Raw genomic sequence first — 16846 nt, 5'->3', positions numbered from 1 at the left:
GGCTACTTTTTGTTTGGAGTCAAATATAAAACTAAACAACATGTGCCCAGATTTCCTACCATGGATTTGCCAAAGATATTTTGAAACCTTTCTTGGCAAAAATCATATTCCATTATGGTTCAGTGTTGCACTGTAAACAGTGTTTAGAAATTGGGGTTTGAGAAGTATAACGGCTAGTTTCCTTAAAAAAAAAAAAAAAGAAAGATTCAAATGCTTCGTTTGCTGCTGGAGCTTTTTGTAAATTAATCAAATTGAGTGCAGTGGGAGGAGTGATTGATTAAGTAGAGAGCTAGTGAAGACATATCCTGTGAAAGGCAGTGGGCTAAGTGGTAGGGGCAGAAGAAAGATACAGAGTGCTTTCAAAAGTGCCTATATGTAAGTAAACAAGGCAGTGTGCCAGTTACAATGTTATAATGTTCTACAGAAGAGGGATGTACACCAAGAATGCCAGCCTGGACCTGGGGTGTGTCTTGGAAGGCTTAACCAGGAAGGGGACGATTCATTTCTATTTGAACCAAGACTGATGCTGCGTGGTGAAGGAGAGAAACTGCGTTCTAGGCAGAGAAGTCCAGATGAGAAAGAGCAGAGATGGGAGGGACAGCACAGTGGCTTCTCAGGATTGAATATGGTGTTAGACTTCTAAAAGAGCTGTGGTAGAGGGAGAAAACTGTCAAAGGAAACCAGTAACTGTTAAGGGAAATACCTTAAACGTCCTCTTTTCAGGCTGACTAGTGCCTTAGGGGAGCAAATGAGCAACAGAAACGAAACGAGCAACTGCTGTTCTTTCAAAATACCCAGGGAGAGGAACCCGCAGACGATGGGCAGGCAAGTAAGAGGGCTATTAGTTCTCTAGAAAAGTGGAGAGGCATATTTAACAAGTAAGATGTATATTTACATTCATATCAAGGTGGGGAGAAATGCATCCTCAGGTAGCCACCAAACCTGGGTACTTGGAACGCAAGGGGCTTAGAAAGTATTTTAGGGAAAAGGGGTTTTGAGCTGTCGGTTTGAAATGATTATCTCTTAAAACCTAACATTATTAACCTTCCCCCTCAAAATGTTTGCCTTTTATAGCATCGAACAAACAACTGAGATCCTGTTGTGCCTATCACCTGTTGAAGTTGCCAATCTTAAGGAAGGAATCAATTTCTTTCGCAATAAGAGCACTGGCAAAGACTACATCTTGTACAAGAATAAGAGCCGACTGAGGGCATGCAAGAATATGTGTAAGCACCAAGGAGGCCTGTTCATAAAAGATATCGAGGATTTAGCCGGAAGGTACCAAGAGTCCTTTGCTTTCTCACTGGTGACCTTTCTTGCAATTAGATTTGGCAGGAAATGTGTTCATCTAGAAATTTTAAATGAACCAATAAGCAAATTACTTCCCCTAGAAAATTTTACTCTTGGGTGTTTAGGCCATTTCTCTGATCTAAAAGTTATATGTTCTATTTAATTTTCCTCTCTAAGAACTCTAATTTAAAATTTATTCCTGGCTTGATAAATAGTAAAACCTCTCTGGGGTATGTGTGTATGTGTGTGTGTGTTTTGGGTGTGCATAGGGAAAGCACACATTTACCTGGTTTGGTATTCAAAGACCCAAGCCTCCTATGGGTCTCCTTCGCCTCTCTCCCAGAAGTGTGTGTGTGTGTGCGCACATGCTTATGTGTGTGTGCATGTGTGTATAGGGGGGCTCTTTTCCAAAGCCTGCTGGAGAGCAGATAGAATTTTCCCGGGAGGCTAGTTGTGATTACTAAACAAAAATAGCAGGGCCCCGACTGTTCCTGCCCTGAACAGTGACTCTTCTGATCATTTCTTAGAAGAACTGATGCTGTTGCCAACTTCCATCCCATCCCCTCCCCTCCTCTACTCTCCCTTCCCCTCCTCTCCTCTACTGTCCCTTCCCCTTCTCTCCCCTCTGTATAGATCACCTCTCCCCAGTGCAGCAGCAATACCGGGACAGGATTGTTTTGTTAGTTTTTTTTCTCAATGACTGCCAAAGAAATAGCAGCATTGCCTGGCAGAACCAGATAGGGCTGTTGGGCATGCGCTTTGTCAGTCTAATTCTCAACACCAGTAACTCTGTGAGTGTTTACCCCCACCTTTCAAGCTTTGCTTTAGCCTAATTTGCCCTATGTGTCTTTAGTCACTTGGTACTAGGCTTTTTTCTTCCACTGTGTTGTCAATCTTGTTTCTCAGGTCATTTAGGGGTAGTTTAGTGCTGGTGTATTCAGAGTGAGAGCTGAGTAGTTGTCCACGAGTTATGTGTTACCCAAATCTAGAATGTTCTCTAACGTTCACACGGATTTACTTTGCTCTGTACCTAGTATCAGGGCCCAGCCCCTCATGCTATTTGATTTTTAAATGCTAACTAACCACTGTGAATCCTGAAGACCTGACACAGGTCTCAGTTAATTTAGAAAGTTTATTTTGCCAAGGTTGAAGACGTGCACCCATGACATAGCTTCAGGAGGTCCTGACAACATGTGCCCAAGGTGATCAGAGCACAGTTTGGTTTTATATATTTTAGGGAGATATAAGACATCAATCAACACATGTAAGATGAACATTAGTTCGGTCTGGAAAGGTGCAGGGAGGGGGCTTCCAGGTCATAGGTAGATAAGAGACAAATGGTTGCATTTTTTTTTTTGAGTTTCTAATTAGCCTCTCCAAAGAAGGCAATGATATATGCATTTATCTTGGTGAGCAGAGGGATAACTTTGAACAGAATGGGAGGCAGGTTTACCCTAAGCAGTTCCCTGCTTGACGTTTTCCTTTAGTTTAGTGGTTTGAGGGGCCCAAAATACTTTCCTTTCACATTTCCCCCCTTTTTAAAAAATGGAGAAAGCATTTTAGAAGAAAACGAGTCTCTGGCCTCAGGTTTCATCTGATCTCTCATGGCTAGGATGGTTTATTCCTTGATAGGTAGGTCCTGAGTTATTAGGAAAGCTCCTTTTTAGAAGGTTGTGAAGTCTCATGTCCCGTGAAGAGAAAATAGGGGGAGGACAACAACAAACAAAAGAACAATTCTGGAAAATAGATATATGCCACATTACTCTGAAGTCCATACATCAGTAGGCAGGTATGAAAGTGGCTTATGTATGTAAATAGGTCGCTGTTATTTTCTTCTGAAGCTCAAGTTGTCTAGCTTCATTTCACAGGGATTTATGAAAGCACATCTTACTTTCCAGTGACTCCAAATTTGGAAAAATGGAGGAAAAAAAGAAGGAAAAAAATTGAAAACGTTATTTTGAAGACATGTAGCCAAGAAAAATTAGAATTCAGTCCAAACTGTAGAAAATAATAAAAATTGAAAAACATTACACAAGACTAGAACCTAACAACAGATGTACTATAGTTTTTGAAACATAATTTTTCTCTCTCCCCTTTCCCATTTTTATGAAAGACAAATCATGGCAGGACTGGTTTTCTTTATTAGACTTGGCCTAATTCTTTGTATACAATGCAGCAAGAATAATTATTTTTTACATAAGCTTTTAAATTGGCTTTGATGGAACTTTTTCCACAGAAGGAATCTCAGAGAAGACTTTTTTAAAGCCCAGCCCAGCCATGGATTTGTACCATGAAATACCTATGAGTTGGGTGAATTCCTCTCCTTTCGAGCTCCTAAGAAAAACTTGGGGCTCCTGGGCCTGTCAGAAAGTGACATTCTTTACTTACCACAGGTCAGGAACCCTGTACAGGGACTGTGGAGACAAAGGTATGAGGCTGGTTTTTCCAAGGGACTTTTTATTGGCTCCATAAGTCAAGTTTAATTCTTTAAAGGAAAGCACACTATTCCAGTCAAAGCCTTGGTAAAATAACCAGTTTCTTCAAATGTGTCCTGTTACAAATGAAAACAGATTATTGCACTTATGCAAATAACTGTATTGTCGTAAGTAAAGAATACTCACAAATAGGTTCCAAATTCTGTAGAAATCAGGTAGTTTTAAAAACAAATATGCTCCAAATTTTGTTCAAAGGAGTATACTCAATTGTTAAAAAGCTGTAAATAACTTAAAATTTCTTGATTCTGAAAAACAAATTATCAGCAACATTTTAAGCAAAAAGTTAAAAAAGATTACTTCAAACTTCTATTAGTTTAGTCCATGCAGTTAATTCTTGTTCTGCTTGATATTCATGAATATTTCAGCTCTCCATGAGTCCTCAAAGTTTTTTCTCTATTTTGATGTCACAGTCTCCAGAGCTATCAGAAACACGCATTCAAGAGCACCTGTTAAGAGTTTTATAGCTGATTATAAAACCATCTCTGAAAAGGACCAAAAAAAGATGACAATCGTCTGCGAATAATGAAAAGTTTTAGGGCAGCCATAGTCAAAGACATTTTGTTACCTCTGTGGCACACAATAATTTAACATAAAAATTATAATTATTACTAATAACATACACTGTGTCATATCAGAATAATAAGAGTTTCCCATAATTTTGGAATGTATACCAATAACATATTTATACAAATACAGCCCAAAGAAAACCAAACACCATTTCATATTGGAAAATGCTTCCTGTGTAATTTTCATACCAAAAAGCCAAATATGTCATTTTTGGACTTTAGGGAACCCATTAATAACATCTTAAAGGACTAATTAGGTCAGAAAAAGACATAATGTATAATTTGAGTTTGGAAAGTTTGTCAGATATCAAAGGTTTTAAACACTTTATATCACAAAATAGGATTACAGGTCATTGTAAAATAAGTCATTCATTCAGCCAAAATGATAAGGATTTCAAAAAAAAAGGGAGAAAACCTTAATTCTTTGAGAGAGAAGACTTAATTTTCTAAACAGTAAGCCCTAATAAAAAAACAGCATGAAGCCAATTTGTTTTTCAAAATTTTATAAACAATCCATAAAGGTTTAATCTTGATCATAAGATATATCTTACATGAGCCTTTTATATCTTTGTAACCTTTATTAAGGAGTTGGTTAATGTTTCAAGAAAACCTTGTTAATTTGACACAGGGGTTGATATGCTGATCTTGCATCAGTGTGCCTTTGACATTAATGGTTAATTTATAGAGAAACTGAACTCATTTTATCTCTAAAAATTAACACTTGTGATCTCACAAGCCCACCTCTTCTGCAATGGCCCCTGGGCCTTGAGGAGTTGAATGCCTTTAATTTCTGGCCCTGTGTCTCAGGAATGCAGTTTATTTTGATTGGCATCTTCTAGGGGGCCTGGAGATGAGGTTTTAATTGCTGTCAGTGTTTAAGATTTAGCAGGATTTGGTGTTCTTTTTAGACCCAGGAGTCAAAGCCCTGTAACTCAATGTCACGAGGACTTTAAAAGCACATACAGGAAGATACAAGAATGTAATAACATTAATTAAAAAAACATTTTAAATCTCAGTTTTTCCTAAGCAAACCAAACTTAATAATAATGGCATGGGAGTTATTTTGATAAATGTAAAATCTGTTAGGCCAGTTACCAAAAGGCAAAAGAAAATACCTTCTGCAGTGCACAGAATATTATGTTGGAAGAAAACAATCCCTTTAGACCTTTAAGGAAATGTTGTTAGCATCAGGCCACCAAAAAAGGAAACTGAGCAGGGAAAAAAACTTATATGAGCTAAAAATGAGTTGAAGGAGGGTGTTACTATTTCACACTTTTTAAAAGAGGAGAGAAAAGCAAAACCAGCACAATGTAATATAAGTGTAAAAGTGGCATTTTTTTTTTTTTAACATCAAACCCAACCTCTAGAAAGACCATTGTTATTTCCCTTTAAGCATAGGCAACTTGATCATATAAAAGTTTTTATTTTGTTTTGTTTTTTATAAATCCTCTTATTGTGACTTATACAGATTGTTCATGACATGCTTGGGCTTACTGGTTTGTCTTGAACTAACTTCCTTCCTTCCTTTCTCTCTCTCTCTTTTTTTCTTTTTCTTTCTTTCTTTCCTTTTTTTGAGATGGAGTCTCACTTTGTTGCCCAGAATGGAGTGCAATGGCACAATCTCAGCTCACTGCAACCACCGCCTCCCGGGTTCAAGTGATTCTCCTACCTCAGCCTCCTGAGTAGCTGGGATTATAGGTGCACACCACCATGCCCGGCTAACTTTACTTTTAGTAGATGCAGGGTTTCGCCATGTTGGCCATACTAGTCTTGAACTCCTGACCTCAGGTGATCCACCTGCCTCGGCCTCCCAAAGTGCTGGGATTGCAGGCTTGAGCCACTGCACCCGGCTGAACATCCTTCTTTCTTAAACAGTCATTTTACTCTAGGACTAAATTTACCATACAAGATCCTTTCTCATATGAAATTATTTCTCTTTAAGCTTTCTTACCAAAAAACGCTCTTTATTTTTATAACTTTCTTTACATATCTTTTATTTCTTGGTTCCTTTTACCTTGTTTTATACATGCCCTTTAAATAAGCTTTGAATTAGACAAAAATTGTTCACCTTTTTTAAAAGGACATACTGTTTTTTTTTTTTAGAAAGAATGTTTTTCTACAAATATATTTTTATTAGAAAATGCCCAAATAACGAAATATCTATTATTTAATATACCTTCAGATTCTAAATTATAATGAGTTTGTCTACAAGTATTTATCCTATTACATTTACCTAATTATTTTAATCATTTACCTAGATCACTTGTAAAAACTGCGACTGTCATTATTTGAAGTTTTGGAATTGCCACTGCAAAATTATAACCGAGACAGTGAAAAAGATTTGACCTAACTGACTCCATCCTGCTCTTGCTTCTAACCTCCAAGCTGTTCTTGTTCATTTCTGGTTGTAGGTAGGCCAAACTAATTTTGGGAATAACTTAGTTTGTAGTTTAGCTTTGAAACAAAGTCAGTAACAGTCCTTTCCCAAAACAAACCTTACTGCTTGTGAACTAGACTGCCTAAAGCCACAAGATTAGAAGTTATGGTAATCTTACTGAATTCAAGATGTTGCTATTTTAATTAAACTAATATCAATGTCTTATTTATGAAAGATTACACAAGTAAAGATCATTCTGTCTTGGGCTGGATTTATAGTTTTATAACCCCTATACCAAAGTTTGACACCTTATAGTATTTGGCAGGGATAACTATTAAACTGCTTGATTAATAAATGTAAACAAAAAATGTATGCTGGCAATTCTTAAGACATTTCTAATATTACTTTACCAATAATTTTTAAAGCTAGCTTATTTATTAAAAATTTTACTTAAGTTATGTAAAGTTGAAAAAGCATTTTACTAGTCTTTTCTTCTCTCCTGATAATGTATTTATTTATGTATTTATGTATTATTTATTTATTTATTTTTTAGTTAGAGTTTCACTCTTGTTGCCCAGGCTGGAGTGCAATGGTGTGATCTCAGCTCACTGCAACCTCTGCCTCCTGGGTTCAAGCAATTCTCCTGTCTCAGCCTCCCAAGTAGCTGGGATTACAGGTGCACGTCACCATGCCTGGCTAATTTTTTTGTATTTTTAATAGAGAAGGGGTTTCACCATGTTGGCCAGGCTGGTCTCAAGCTCCTGACCTCAGGTGATCTACCTGCCTGGGCCTCCCAAAGTGCTGGGATTACAGGTGTGAGCCACTGCGCCCAGCCAACACTTTTACTTTCTTAAGCCAATTAATTAGAGCTCTTTTACGTATTTTCAGTAGTGAAACACGGTGTACACAACACGTAAATACATAGATATATTGGGCATGCTGATAGAAGTACATCTTATAGATTTATAGAAACCTTTTTTTCCCCTTAGACTTTCAGATTCCTGACAAACTGTTTCACAACCCTAGGCAGTTGTCAGCTAAATAGCCTTAAATTTGCATACTAAAGGAAACAACTCGGGTGAAAGTCATATAGCAAAATTTACATCATAAGGTACAGAGAGGAAAAAGTCTGGTGGTGTTAGAGGGAGATTAAAAATGGATGCCAAATTAAACATAAAATTTTAGAAGTCTAGCATAGGATTCTATAAGGAGACTAATTTTATTTAGGTAGGGAATGACTACCTATCTTTTAACTGGATCTCTGAGCTCTGGGCAGAGCCCATACTGAATCCTGGGTCTCCAAAAAGGGAGAATTAATATGAGATTAGACCACGTGGTGCTTTTACAGTGCACTCAGAAAAAAAAAAAATTAAAAACATTTCTAAGTGTCTAAACCACAGTCTTCTTTAAAAACCCAAGAGTTACCTCTGTTGCAATAACTATTTTAGTAAAAAAAAAAAAAAAAAGGTAACACAATACAAAAGTAAGCTGTTCAAGAACTGAGACAAACTTGTCTGTTTACATTCTTGAAAAAAATTGTTTTCCCTGGAAAGGGAGTCTGGTGCCTTCTCCATTTTCTTTAAGGAACCTCAGGCTATTATAAACTATTTTAGGTCCTCCATGCAGCAGAGGGTGCAAGAGAAAGGAGAGATAGTAGAAGTAAATGAAGAAAACAGAATTCTGCCAACTGAGAAGAAAAAAAACTTTTGCTAAAAAAAAAAAAAAAAAAGACAAGGTCCCAGGAGAAAAACAAAAACACGAAGGCCTTTTAAATACAAACACACACATATGCGTGTACACACACACACACACATATCTTGGATGTTAGGTTTTAATTAAGCTGACTTTTAACCATTGAGCTCCTTTAAAAAAAACTTTTAAAATCTCATTACCATATTTCAGCTAGGACAAATTGCTGCTATTTCAGAAGTACAGCCATTGCTCTTTCAGTTTGGCCTGGCTAACAAAAAGGTGGCCTTGTTATGTAAATGAAGCCCTTAGAATAAAAAATTTTTCGTCTTTTTTTTTTTTTTTTCCTTTTTCTGGCCATTTTATCCCCTCCACCCCATACCACGTGTGTGTGTGTGTGTGTGTGTGTGTGTGTGTGTGTGTGTGTGTGTGTTGTGTGTGTGTGTGTGTGTGTGTGTGTGTGTGTGTGTGTGTGTGTGTATGAATTTAGCCACTTCAGAGGCCTTGTTCCCCATAATTTAGAATTTCCTTTGGATTTGATCAAGTTGGGTAGAGTTGATCAAACCCAATGGGAAGAAGTCCGAAACAACAATGAAAACAGGAATGAACAACAACAACAAAAACAGTTAAGCAAAACAATCACACAACTTATATCATTACTGAATACTCTAAGGAGAAATTAAGACCAGCTGGTTGTTAATCTTAACTTTAGCCAAGACAAACCCCAATTCAGTTACTTACCTAGGGATGGGTCTCAGGGTGTAGACTGCTCTCTACCATCCTAGAAGCAGAGAAAAAAAAAACTCATCTTCCCTGTTGGAAGCGAGCTCAAACTCCATAAAGGAGTTACCTGTCTTCCATAGCCATGGAAACAGGAAATCTTGCCTTCCTTTTTGGAAGCAAGTAAAACTTTTTTTGGAGTTTTACTTGTTTGTTTGTTTTTTTTCCAGCAAAATAAACTTTAGATCTCTACCACATTTGGGGAGATCAGGGATTCTCTGGAGGGGGTGCTCTCAGGCCTCAGCAAATTGTCCTATTGGTTTGAGCCATAAAGTTAGCTCATGCTGGTACCAAGCATAGATTTGTCAAAGGTCAGGGGCATCTCCACTCAGAATCCCTTTATGGTTACCAAAATGTGAACCTGAAAATCTGAGACAGGTGTCAGTTAATTTAGAAAGTTTATTTTGCCAAGATTGAGGACATTTGGCCATGACACAACTCAGGAGGCCCTGACAATATATGCCCAAGGTGGTGAGAGCGCAGTTTGGTTTTATACATTTTAGGGAGACATGAGACATCAATTAACATATGTAAGATGAAAGTTCGGTTTGGAAAGGCGGGACAACTTGAAGCAGGGAGGGGGCTTCCAGGTCATAGGTAGATAAGAGATAAATGATTGCATTCTTTTGAGTTTCTAATTAGCCTTTCCAAGGGAGGCAATCAGATATGCATTTATCTCGGTGTGAGCAGAGGGGTGACTTTGAATAGAATGTGGGGCAGGTTTACCCTAAGCAGTTCCCAGCTTGACTTTCCCTTTTAGCTTAGTGATTTGGGGGGCCCAGGATATTTTCCTTTCATACCAGTATTGTACCTGTAGCTTGCTTGGCTCCTCAGATAGGGCTGCCAGCTTGACCAATAAAAATACAGGATGCCCAGTTAAATGTGCATTTCAGATTTTAAAAACTAATGTATTTTTAGTATAAATATGTCCAAAGTAGTTAATGGGACACCCTTTTAGCTGGCAACTCTGCTCTAGGAGAACCTCTGGGTAATTCCCTGATGGCCCATTTTGATGTTCTTCCATCTTCTGGGTGGATTCAAGTCAGTGAAGCCTCAGACCAAGCTCTGTCACTGGTAAACTTCCACCAGCACTTCAAGGTGTTGGGGTTTTCTCTTCCAACGGTTACAGCTTTGAGACTCTGGGTTTCCTCTCCTAGTTTTTTAACTTAGTGTGCCATTTCACAGAGCGCCACTTAGCCAGCCATTTAAGGAGGCCTTAAAGTTTACTGATTAAGAGCATCATCTCTCCTTATAGACTACCTGGTTTAGAAGCCTGATTCCACCACTTACTAGCTGGGTCATAACGCTGGACAGGTTTCTTAGCCTTTCTGGACCTCGGTCTTCTCATTTCTAAAATGAGGATGAAAATATTACCTACTTTGTCAGGTTGCTGAGAGGATTAAGTGATGCCAAATACATAAAAAAAAAACTTAAAAGAATGCCATATGGTGGTATATGGCAAGCACCTCAAAAAAGTGAATTATAGTTACTATTTTATTTGTCTGCAATGAGCTTCTTGTGTAGCTTATATAGAGGGACTTATTTACAGGAACTCAGATTGTTTTTGTATCTAATATGCTCATCTAAGTATAGTGATTGCTTTGCCACAGACTAGCTTTTCTCTTCTTCATTCGAAGCCTTGCAGGTGATTGACCTATTCTGTTGACACATTAGTCCTCTCCTCTTAGCTCCCCTGCCCATGAGGAAGCAGGTTCTGCCAGCTTTATTCCCAGATGCAGCTCACCAAGCATTTGTATGTTGAAACTGCATTTCTATGTTAACTTACGCTCTATATTCTCCCATCCATTTCTCTGAGTTCAGTAAATTATAGCTGGATTCTCTTTGTAGCTATTTATCTGAAGAAACTGTCTTTTCTAGCTTCTAGGTTACAGCCAAGAACAGAGACCTACGTGTTCTACCCACCACTATTCAGCCATTTTTCTTCTCAACACAACCAAGATCAACAAATCTTATAAGCCATGATTCTCATTTTTAAAGCCTATCAATTTTTCACAACCTCTTCTAAGTGGAAAGCTGTTGTCTCCCTGTCATCTCTGAGCACATGGTTCTGCCAATTTTCCCTTTCATGGCCTGGCATGCTGAATAGCTGCAGTTGGAATGTTCCATCAGAATTAATTGAAAGGTTGTTGGCTACTCATCAATGAGAAAGGAGTCATAAAATAATCCTTCATAAATTGAAGCGTGGAATATGCTTTTTGCTTCATAACTTGCAGAACATGAAATAATTCTGGATATAATGAAGTTCAGAAATGTCAGCATGATTCACTTATGTTAAAGTAGATGTTTTTAGTTTTAAAAAATTTGGTGTTTCTGGTTTGCGACAGATTTCTTTATTTAAAAAAATTCTTTAACTCTTAAAACCAACAAAACATCACCAGAAACACCACCAAAATAGAAAAAATGGAACTATTTATATCCCACCTCTAGCTACTCCGTCCCCCTCAAAGTTGTGGGAAGATGGGGAAAAGATACTGAGCAACCTATTTTGTTACAGTCTGGTTCTCATGCTAAAACAGGGTTGCTAGTGTTAAATAAAAATACAAGACCCTTGGTTAAATTGAAATTACAGATTTATCAACTAATTTTCTGAATAAATATGTCTTAAATATTATAGAAAGCATATTTAAAAATTCATTATCTGAAATCCATATCTAACTGAGCCTCTTGTATTTCATCTCACATATATGCTCTAAAATCTTAAACTATATAAGATCTTTTCTCTTTGAAATATATAACCTTTGGTTGACTATTCTAGGGGTCAAGGATTTTAGAGTGATATAAATTACAGATATATATTTACTACTATAGTTTTTCCTTGTATTGGCCCCAGTTGGATCTTATCCAGCTTGGCTTTTATAAAAGAGCTGTTTCTGAAGACTTCTTTATTCTGCTGTCTCTGTTCTCTAAAATGTGTCATTTTGTGACATGGAGTTTATCTTCAACTTATTAATTTTATTTCTAAAATTACCTATTGATGATTAGGCTTTTTTTGAACATTTAAGTATTAGCTATTGATAGCTTTTGTTTTATGTATTTTGTGTTCAACCAACTAATTCCATTATAATTTAATATTATGAAAGAATACATTTAAGCCTAATAAAGATTAATTTTTATTTTTACCATTTCATAAACTTAAGTACAATTTTTCATCCAGGTCTGTTAGATGCACAAAGCACAACTGGAAATTAGATGTGAGCACCATGAAGTATATTAACCCTCCGGAAAGCTTCTGTCAAGATGAGCTGGGTAAATACCGTCAATATCGATAAATGTATTCTGCTATTATTGTTATTGTGGTTCTTGTCAACTTATTTCTAATCTCACTTGAAGCCTAGGATACGTTCTGATTTTAAACTGTTAGATCTCTTTTTAAGTACAAGGAGACTTTAAAAATTTTGTGGAAAAATGGAATTAAGAGATAAAAAATATAAGCTTTATTTCTCAACATAAGCTCCATCAAGGCCAAGACGCATTTGTAGGTCATAATATCAGCCATTTTGTCTGTCCCTAAAGAATTGAGGGTCCTGGGAGTTTAACCCTATAAATGCAGTCTTTTTAAAATTATTAGCCAAAGAAAGATGGGTGCCCTTTAAAGTTTTTTTGTTTTGTTTTGTTTTGTTTTTAGATGGAGACTTGTTCTTGTCACCCAGGCTGGAGTGCAATGGTGTGATCTTGGCTCACTGAAACCTCCGCCTGCTAGGTTCAAGCAAGTCTCCTGCCTCAGCCTCCCAAGTAGCTGGGATTACAGGTGCCCACCACCACGCCCAGCTTTGTATTTTTAGTAGAGACGGGGTTTCACCATGTTGGCCAGGCTGGTCTAGAACTCCTGACCTCAGGTGACCCACCTGCCTTAGCCTCCCAAAGTACTGGAATTACAGACATGAACCACCGCACCCAGCATAAAGATTTTTTTTTAAGATTAGGAAAGAAAAAGAAGTCAGAAGAAGCCAAATTGGGACCATAACCAGGTGGATGCCTAATGATTTCCCACAGAAACTCTCACAAAATTGCCCTTGTTTGATGAGAGAAATGAGCAAGAGGCATTTTTGTGGTGTTATTCTGGTGAAGCTTTCCTGGGCATTTTTCTGCTAAACCTTTGGCTAACTTTCTCAAAACACTCTGATAATAAGTAGATGTTACCACTCTTTGTCCTTGCAAAAATTCAACAAACAAAATGCCTTGAGCATCTCAACAAACTGTTGCCATGACCTTTGCTCTTGAGCGGTCTGGCTTTGCTGTGACTGAACCACTTCCACCTCTTGGTAGCCATTGCTTTAATTGTGCTTTGTCTTCAGGATCATACTGGTAAAGTCATGTTTAATCTTCTGTTACAATGCTTCGAAGAAATGCTTCAAGATCTTGATCTCACTCATTTAAAATTTCCACTGAGAGCTCTGCTCTTGTCTGCAGCTGATCTGGATGGTTTTGGCAGCCATCAAGTGCAAAGTTTGCTCAACTACGATTTTTCAGTCAGAATTGTGTAAGCTGAATCAATTAAGATGCCTATGGTGTTGGCTATTGTTCGTGCTGTTAGTTGTTAGTCCTCTTCATTTGGGGCATAAACAAGATTAATTTTTTCTTTGCAAATGGATACGGATGGTCTGCCATTGCAGGCTTCAACTTGAACGTTGTCTTCTCTCTTCTTAAAATGAGTTATCTATTTGCAAGCTGCTAATTTCTTTGGGGTATACATGCACATGTAAAATTTTCAAAAAGTACAAAATTAAATACAGTAAAAACTAAATTTTCTCTCCTTCTCTGATCCCCAGTCACCATGTTCCCATTCTAGAAGCAACTACCATTATTATTTAGTTTCTTGTGGGTCCTTCTAGAGGTATCTTTTGCATTTATAAACTAGTGCATATTTATAATATCCCCTTCCTTAGTAGCAGACTGTATACATTGTCCTCCACTTTGCTTTTTTTTCTGAATGGCTCTTGAACTTAGAAAGTAAAAGAAAGATAATATTGAATATCCCTAACAAGCAAAGTGTTGACCCAGAAGCTGTTAGTGAGACTTCAACTTCTCTTTCCCTCCCATCCATTAATAAACACAGAGATTTCTATTTTGTACCTGGGCATGAGGGAGAAAAAGGAAGGGAAATTGGGTGGTGGAGTCTGTGGTTTGTGGGGAGCTAAAAATGGGAATTATTCTGGCCCGTAGACCAGGTTGGACTGCCCAAGCTCAGGAAAGTGGCAATCAGAAAAATAATGGCACTATTTTTAGGAGAGAGTTGGAGGATTCATGGGAAGTAGGAGATGGCCAGAACTCGTTATCTGACAAAGAAGAGCCATTTCACGTCCTGGTGACCACATGTGGCACACAATTGGAGGCTATTCTTCTACCTACCCTTGGAACCTAGCAATGATCTGACATTCCTCAAACTCCTAGGCAGACAATGTGAAAGATTATAAGCCAGAGTAGGAAAAGAGGGAAAAGCAGACACCAAGCAGTTACAGATCGGGTTGTGGGCATGCGTGTAGCATGCTTTTGGAGAAGTCCCCAAAATACATTCGGGACACTTGAAAATGTGCTAATTTCTAGTCAGCAAAACAGTTGGGGCTCTTGCCATCATCATTTGTGCATAAAGATAGACTGCGACTTTATTTTATATTCTCGATCTGGTGAGGCCTGGGAAAATTGGGTTATATGTAAAAATGGAAAATGCTAAATATACAACATATGCAATACCTTGTAATAGGATGGCGAAATGGAAGTCGAGGTTGCAAAACAACAGATGCCTATTCCAAATTGAAGTTCTGAGAAAGGATTTACAAAGAGGCTGAGAACCAGTAGATCATTCTTAAATCCCTCACCCTTACAAAGAATACTAAGCATAGAAGAGGAGTTTGAAATATAACTTCTTAGGAAGAGTTACTTGGAAAGCTGTACTGAGAGTCCATGCCCCTTGCAGGGCAGGGGCAACTTCTGAGGGATGCCTGCCCGTCTCCTTAGGCCAGACTTTAGCTGGACCCCACCTGGAGAGTCTGATATGTGTTCTTCAAGGTTAAGGGACACAGTGGGCTGGTGTCTAATTCTCCCCTGAGAAATCTCAAGGGTGAAAGATTGGCCGTGTAGCTGTGACAGACAAGCTGAAGGAGAAGAGGTTGTGTTAGGCACACTGGCACTCCCAGAATTCAGTGGGGCTAGAACAGTTGAGTGTTTCCTATGGATGTGATGTGGACCATGAATGGGAGGCATAAACCTAGAGTCATTCTAGGTCCAAAAGGCCTGCAGAGAAAAGTTGGATGTATTGCTACATTGCTAGGGGCTAAGGAAAGCGTAAGTAACCAGATAGCATAGAGATACCCAGGTGCAGAGAACTTCAGGTGGGTGTTTCCAAGCAACTGGGTGGATTCTCGCAATAACCCACTGAGGTATCCCTTAGAATCAGCTTTAAGCAAAAGCCAAGCTCAGATAGTGCTACTGCTCCGTGACCAAAGGACCCTTGCTCTCTTTCTTTAATTCTCCTTTTTCCTCCAGCTCCATGTCTGGAAGGGTCAGGAACCTTGGATGAAGGCATGAGGGGAGGGGAGGAATAGAAGCACTGGGTGAGGCCAGGCATGGTGGCTCACACCTGTAATCCCAACACTTTGGGAGGCCGAGGTGGGTGGATCACCTGAGGTCAGGAGTTTGAGACCAGCCTGGATAACATGGTGAAACCCTGTCTCTACTAAAAGTACAAAAAGTAGCTGAGCATGGTGGTAGGCACCTGTAATCCCAGCTACTTGGGAGGCTGAGACAGGAGAATCGCTTGAACCCAGTAGGAGCAGAGGTTGCAGTGAGCTGAGATCATACCATTGCACTCAAGCCTGTTTTTGATACACAAAGCAAAAAAAGCATGTTATAAACATTATAAATAGAATGACTCAATTATTTAAAAAATACATGCATAAGCACATGTGGGTGATATAAGGGCAGTCTTAGATTACCTGTGAGGGACCTGAGCTGGAATCTTACTGGGCTATGCCTCCAGGCTGTGGGCTTTGAATATAATACATTTTTAAGGCTCAAATTATAGGCATACTATATAGGTGTGACCACTCTCACCCATGTGTCCCTGTGAGACCAACACCAAATGCCTTTTTAAACAAGAGTGCGTTGCCAGCATTCTCCCAGTTCTACAAACAGAGGTGTTACTTATTGAGGTATGTGTCCTTTGCCATTCACTACAAGGAAACAGAATGCTATTTTTGGGAGAGTTGCTAAGTGTTGTGACTACAAATTCATCCTCCCTCGTCTCACATAGGACACCTGGACCACTAGCTATTTTCTCCAGTGAACTCCACCCTGAATCTGTTGACTTAGCCCAGAAAGCTTGCCAGCTGCCTTATTACTAGGAGCTGGTTCTGTGTGCTGTACAAATACTGTTAAATTTATTTGACATAAAACTGATAATAAACATAGGTTTGGATATAAACACTGTTAGTTTGTGGAAGTGAAAGGACAAGAGACTATCAACTTTATGAATATGTAACCAAGTAATCTACAACTGTTTAGGGCTTTTATGAAAATCTCTAAATCTTTTGATCAAGACCTTTACAGAGACACTGTAGCAAAGTATTAAGAGCGAAGGCAATGGGGCCTTCTCACCTGGGTGCGGATCCAGGCTCCAATACACAGTGTGG

At 38.5% G+C, this 16846-nt stretch overlaps 1 protein-coding gene across 6 annotated transcripts in view; it reads left to right on the top strand.

Moving 5' to 3' along the window:
- Window positions 1-341: 341 nt before the first annotated feature.
- LOC116460244 (cytidine monophosphate-N-acetylneuraminic acid hydroxylase) overlaps window positions 342-16846 on the top strand; it is a 58965-nt gene continuing 42460 nt past the window's right edge. For 2 of the 6 annotated variants that reach the window (XM_058432440.1, XM_032141195.2), the window contains exons 1-3: window positions 505-825; window positions 1075-1278; window positions 12373-12464. In XM_058432440.1, coding sequence (XP_058288423.1) covers window positions 749-825; window positions 1075-1278; window positions 12373-12464 — 373 coding nt within the window. In that variant the 5' untranslated portion in view covers window positions 505-748. The other 4 variants (XM_032141197.1, XM_032141193.2, XM_058432441.1 and 1 more) reach the window with 4 other exon arrangements.

The sequence above is a fragment of the Hylobates moloch genome, unplaced genomic scaffold, assembly GCF_009828535.3.
Source record: "Hylobates moloch isolate HMO894 unplaced genomic scaffold, HMol_V3 SCAFFOLD_20, whole genome shotgun sequence".
NCBI lineage: Eukaryota > Metazoa > Chordata > Mammalia > Primates > Hylobatidae > Hylobates > Hylobates moloch.
The sequence above is the reverse complement of the archived record's forward strand: the minus strand, read 5'-3'. Positions and strand labels throughout refer to the sequence as shown.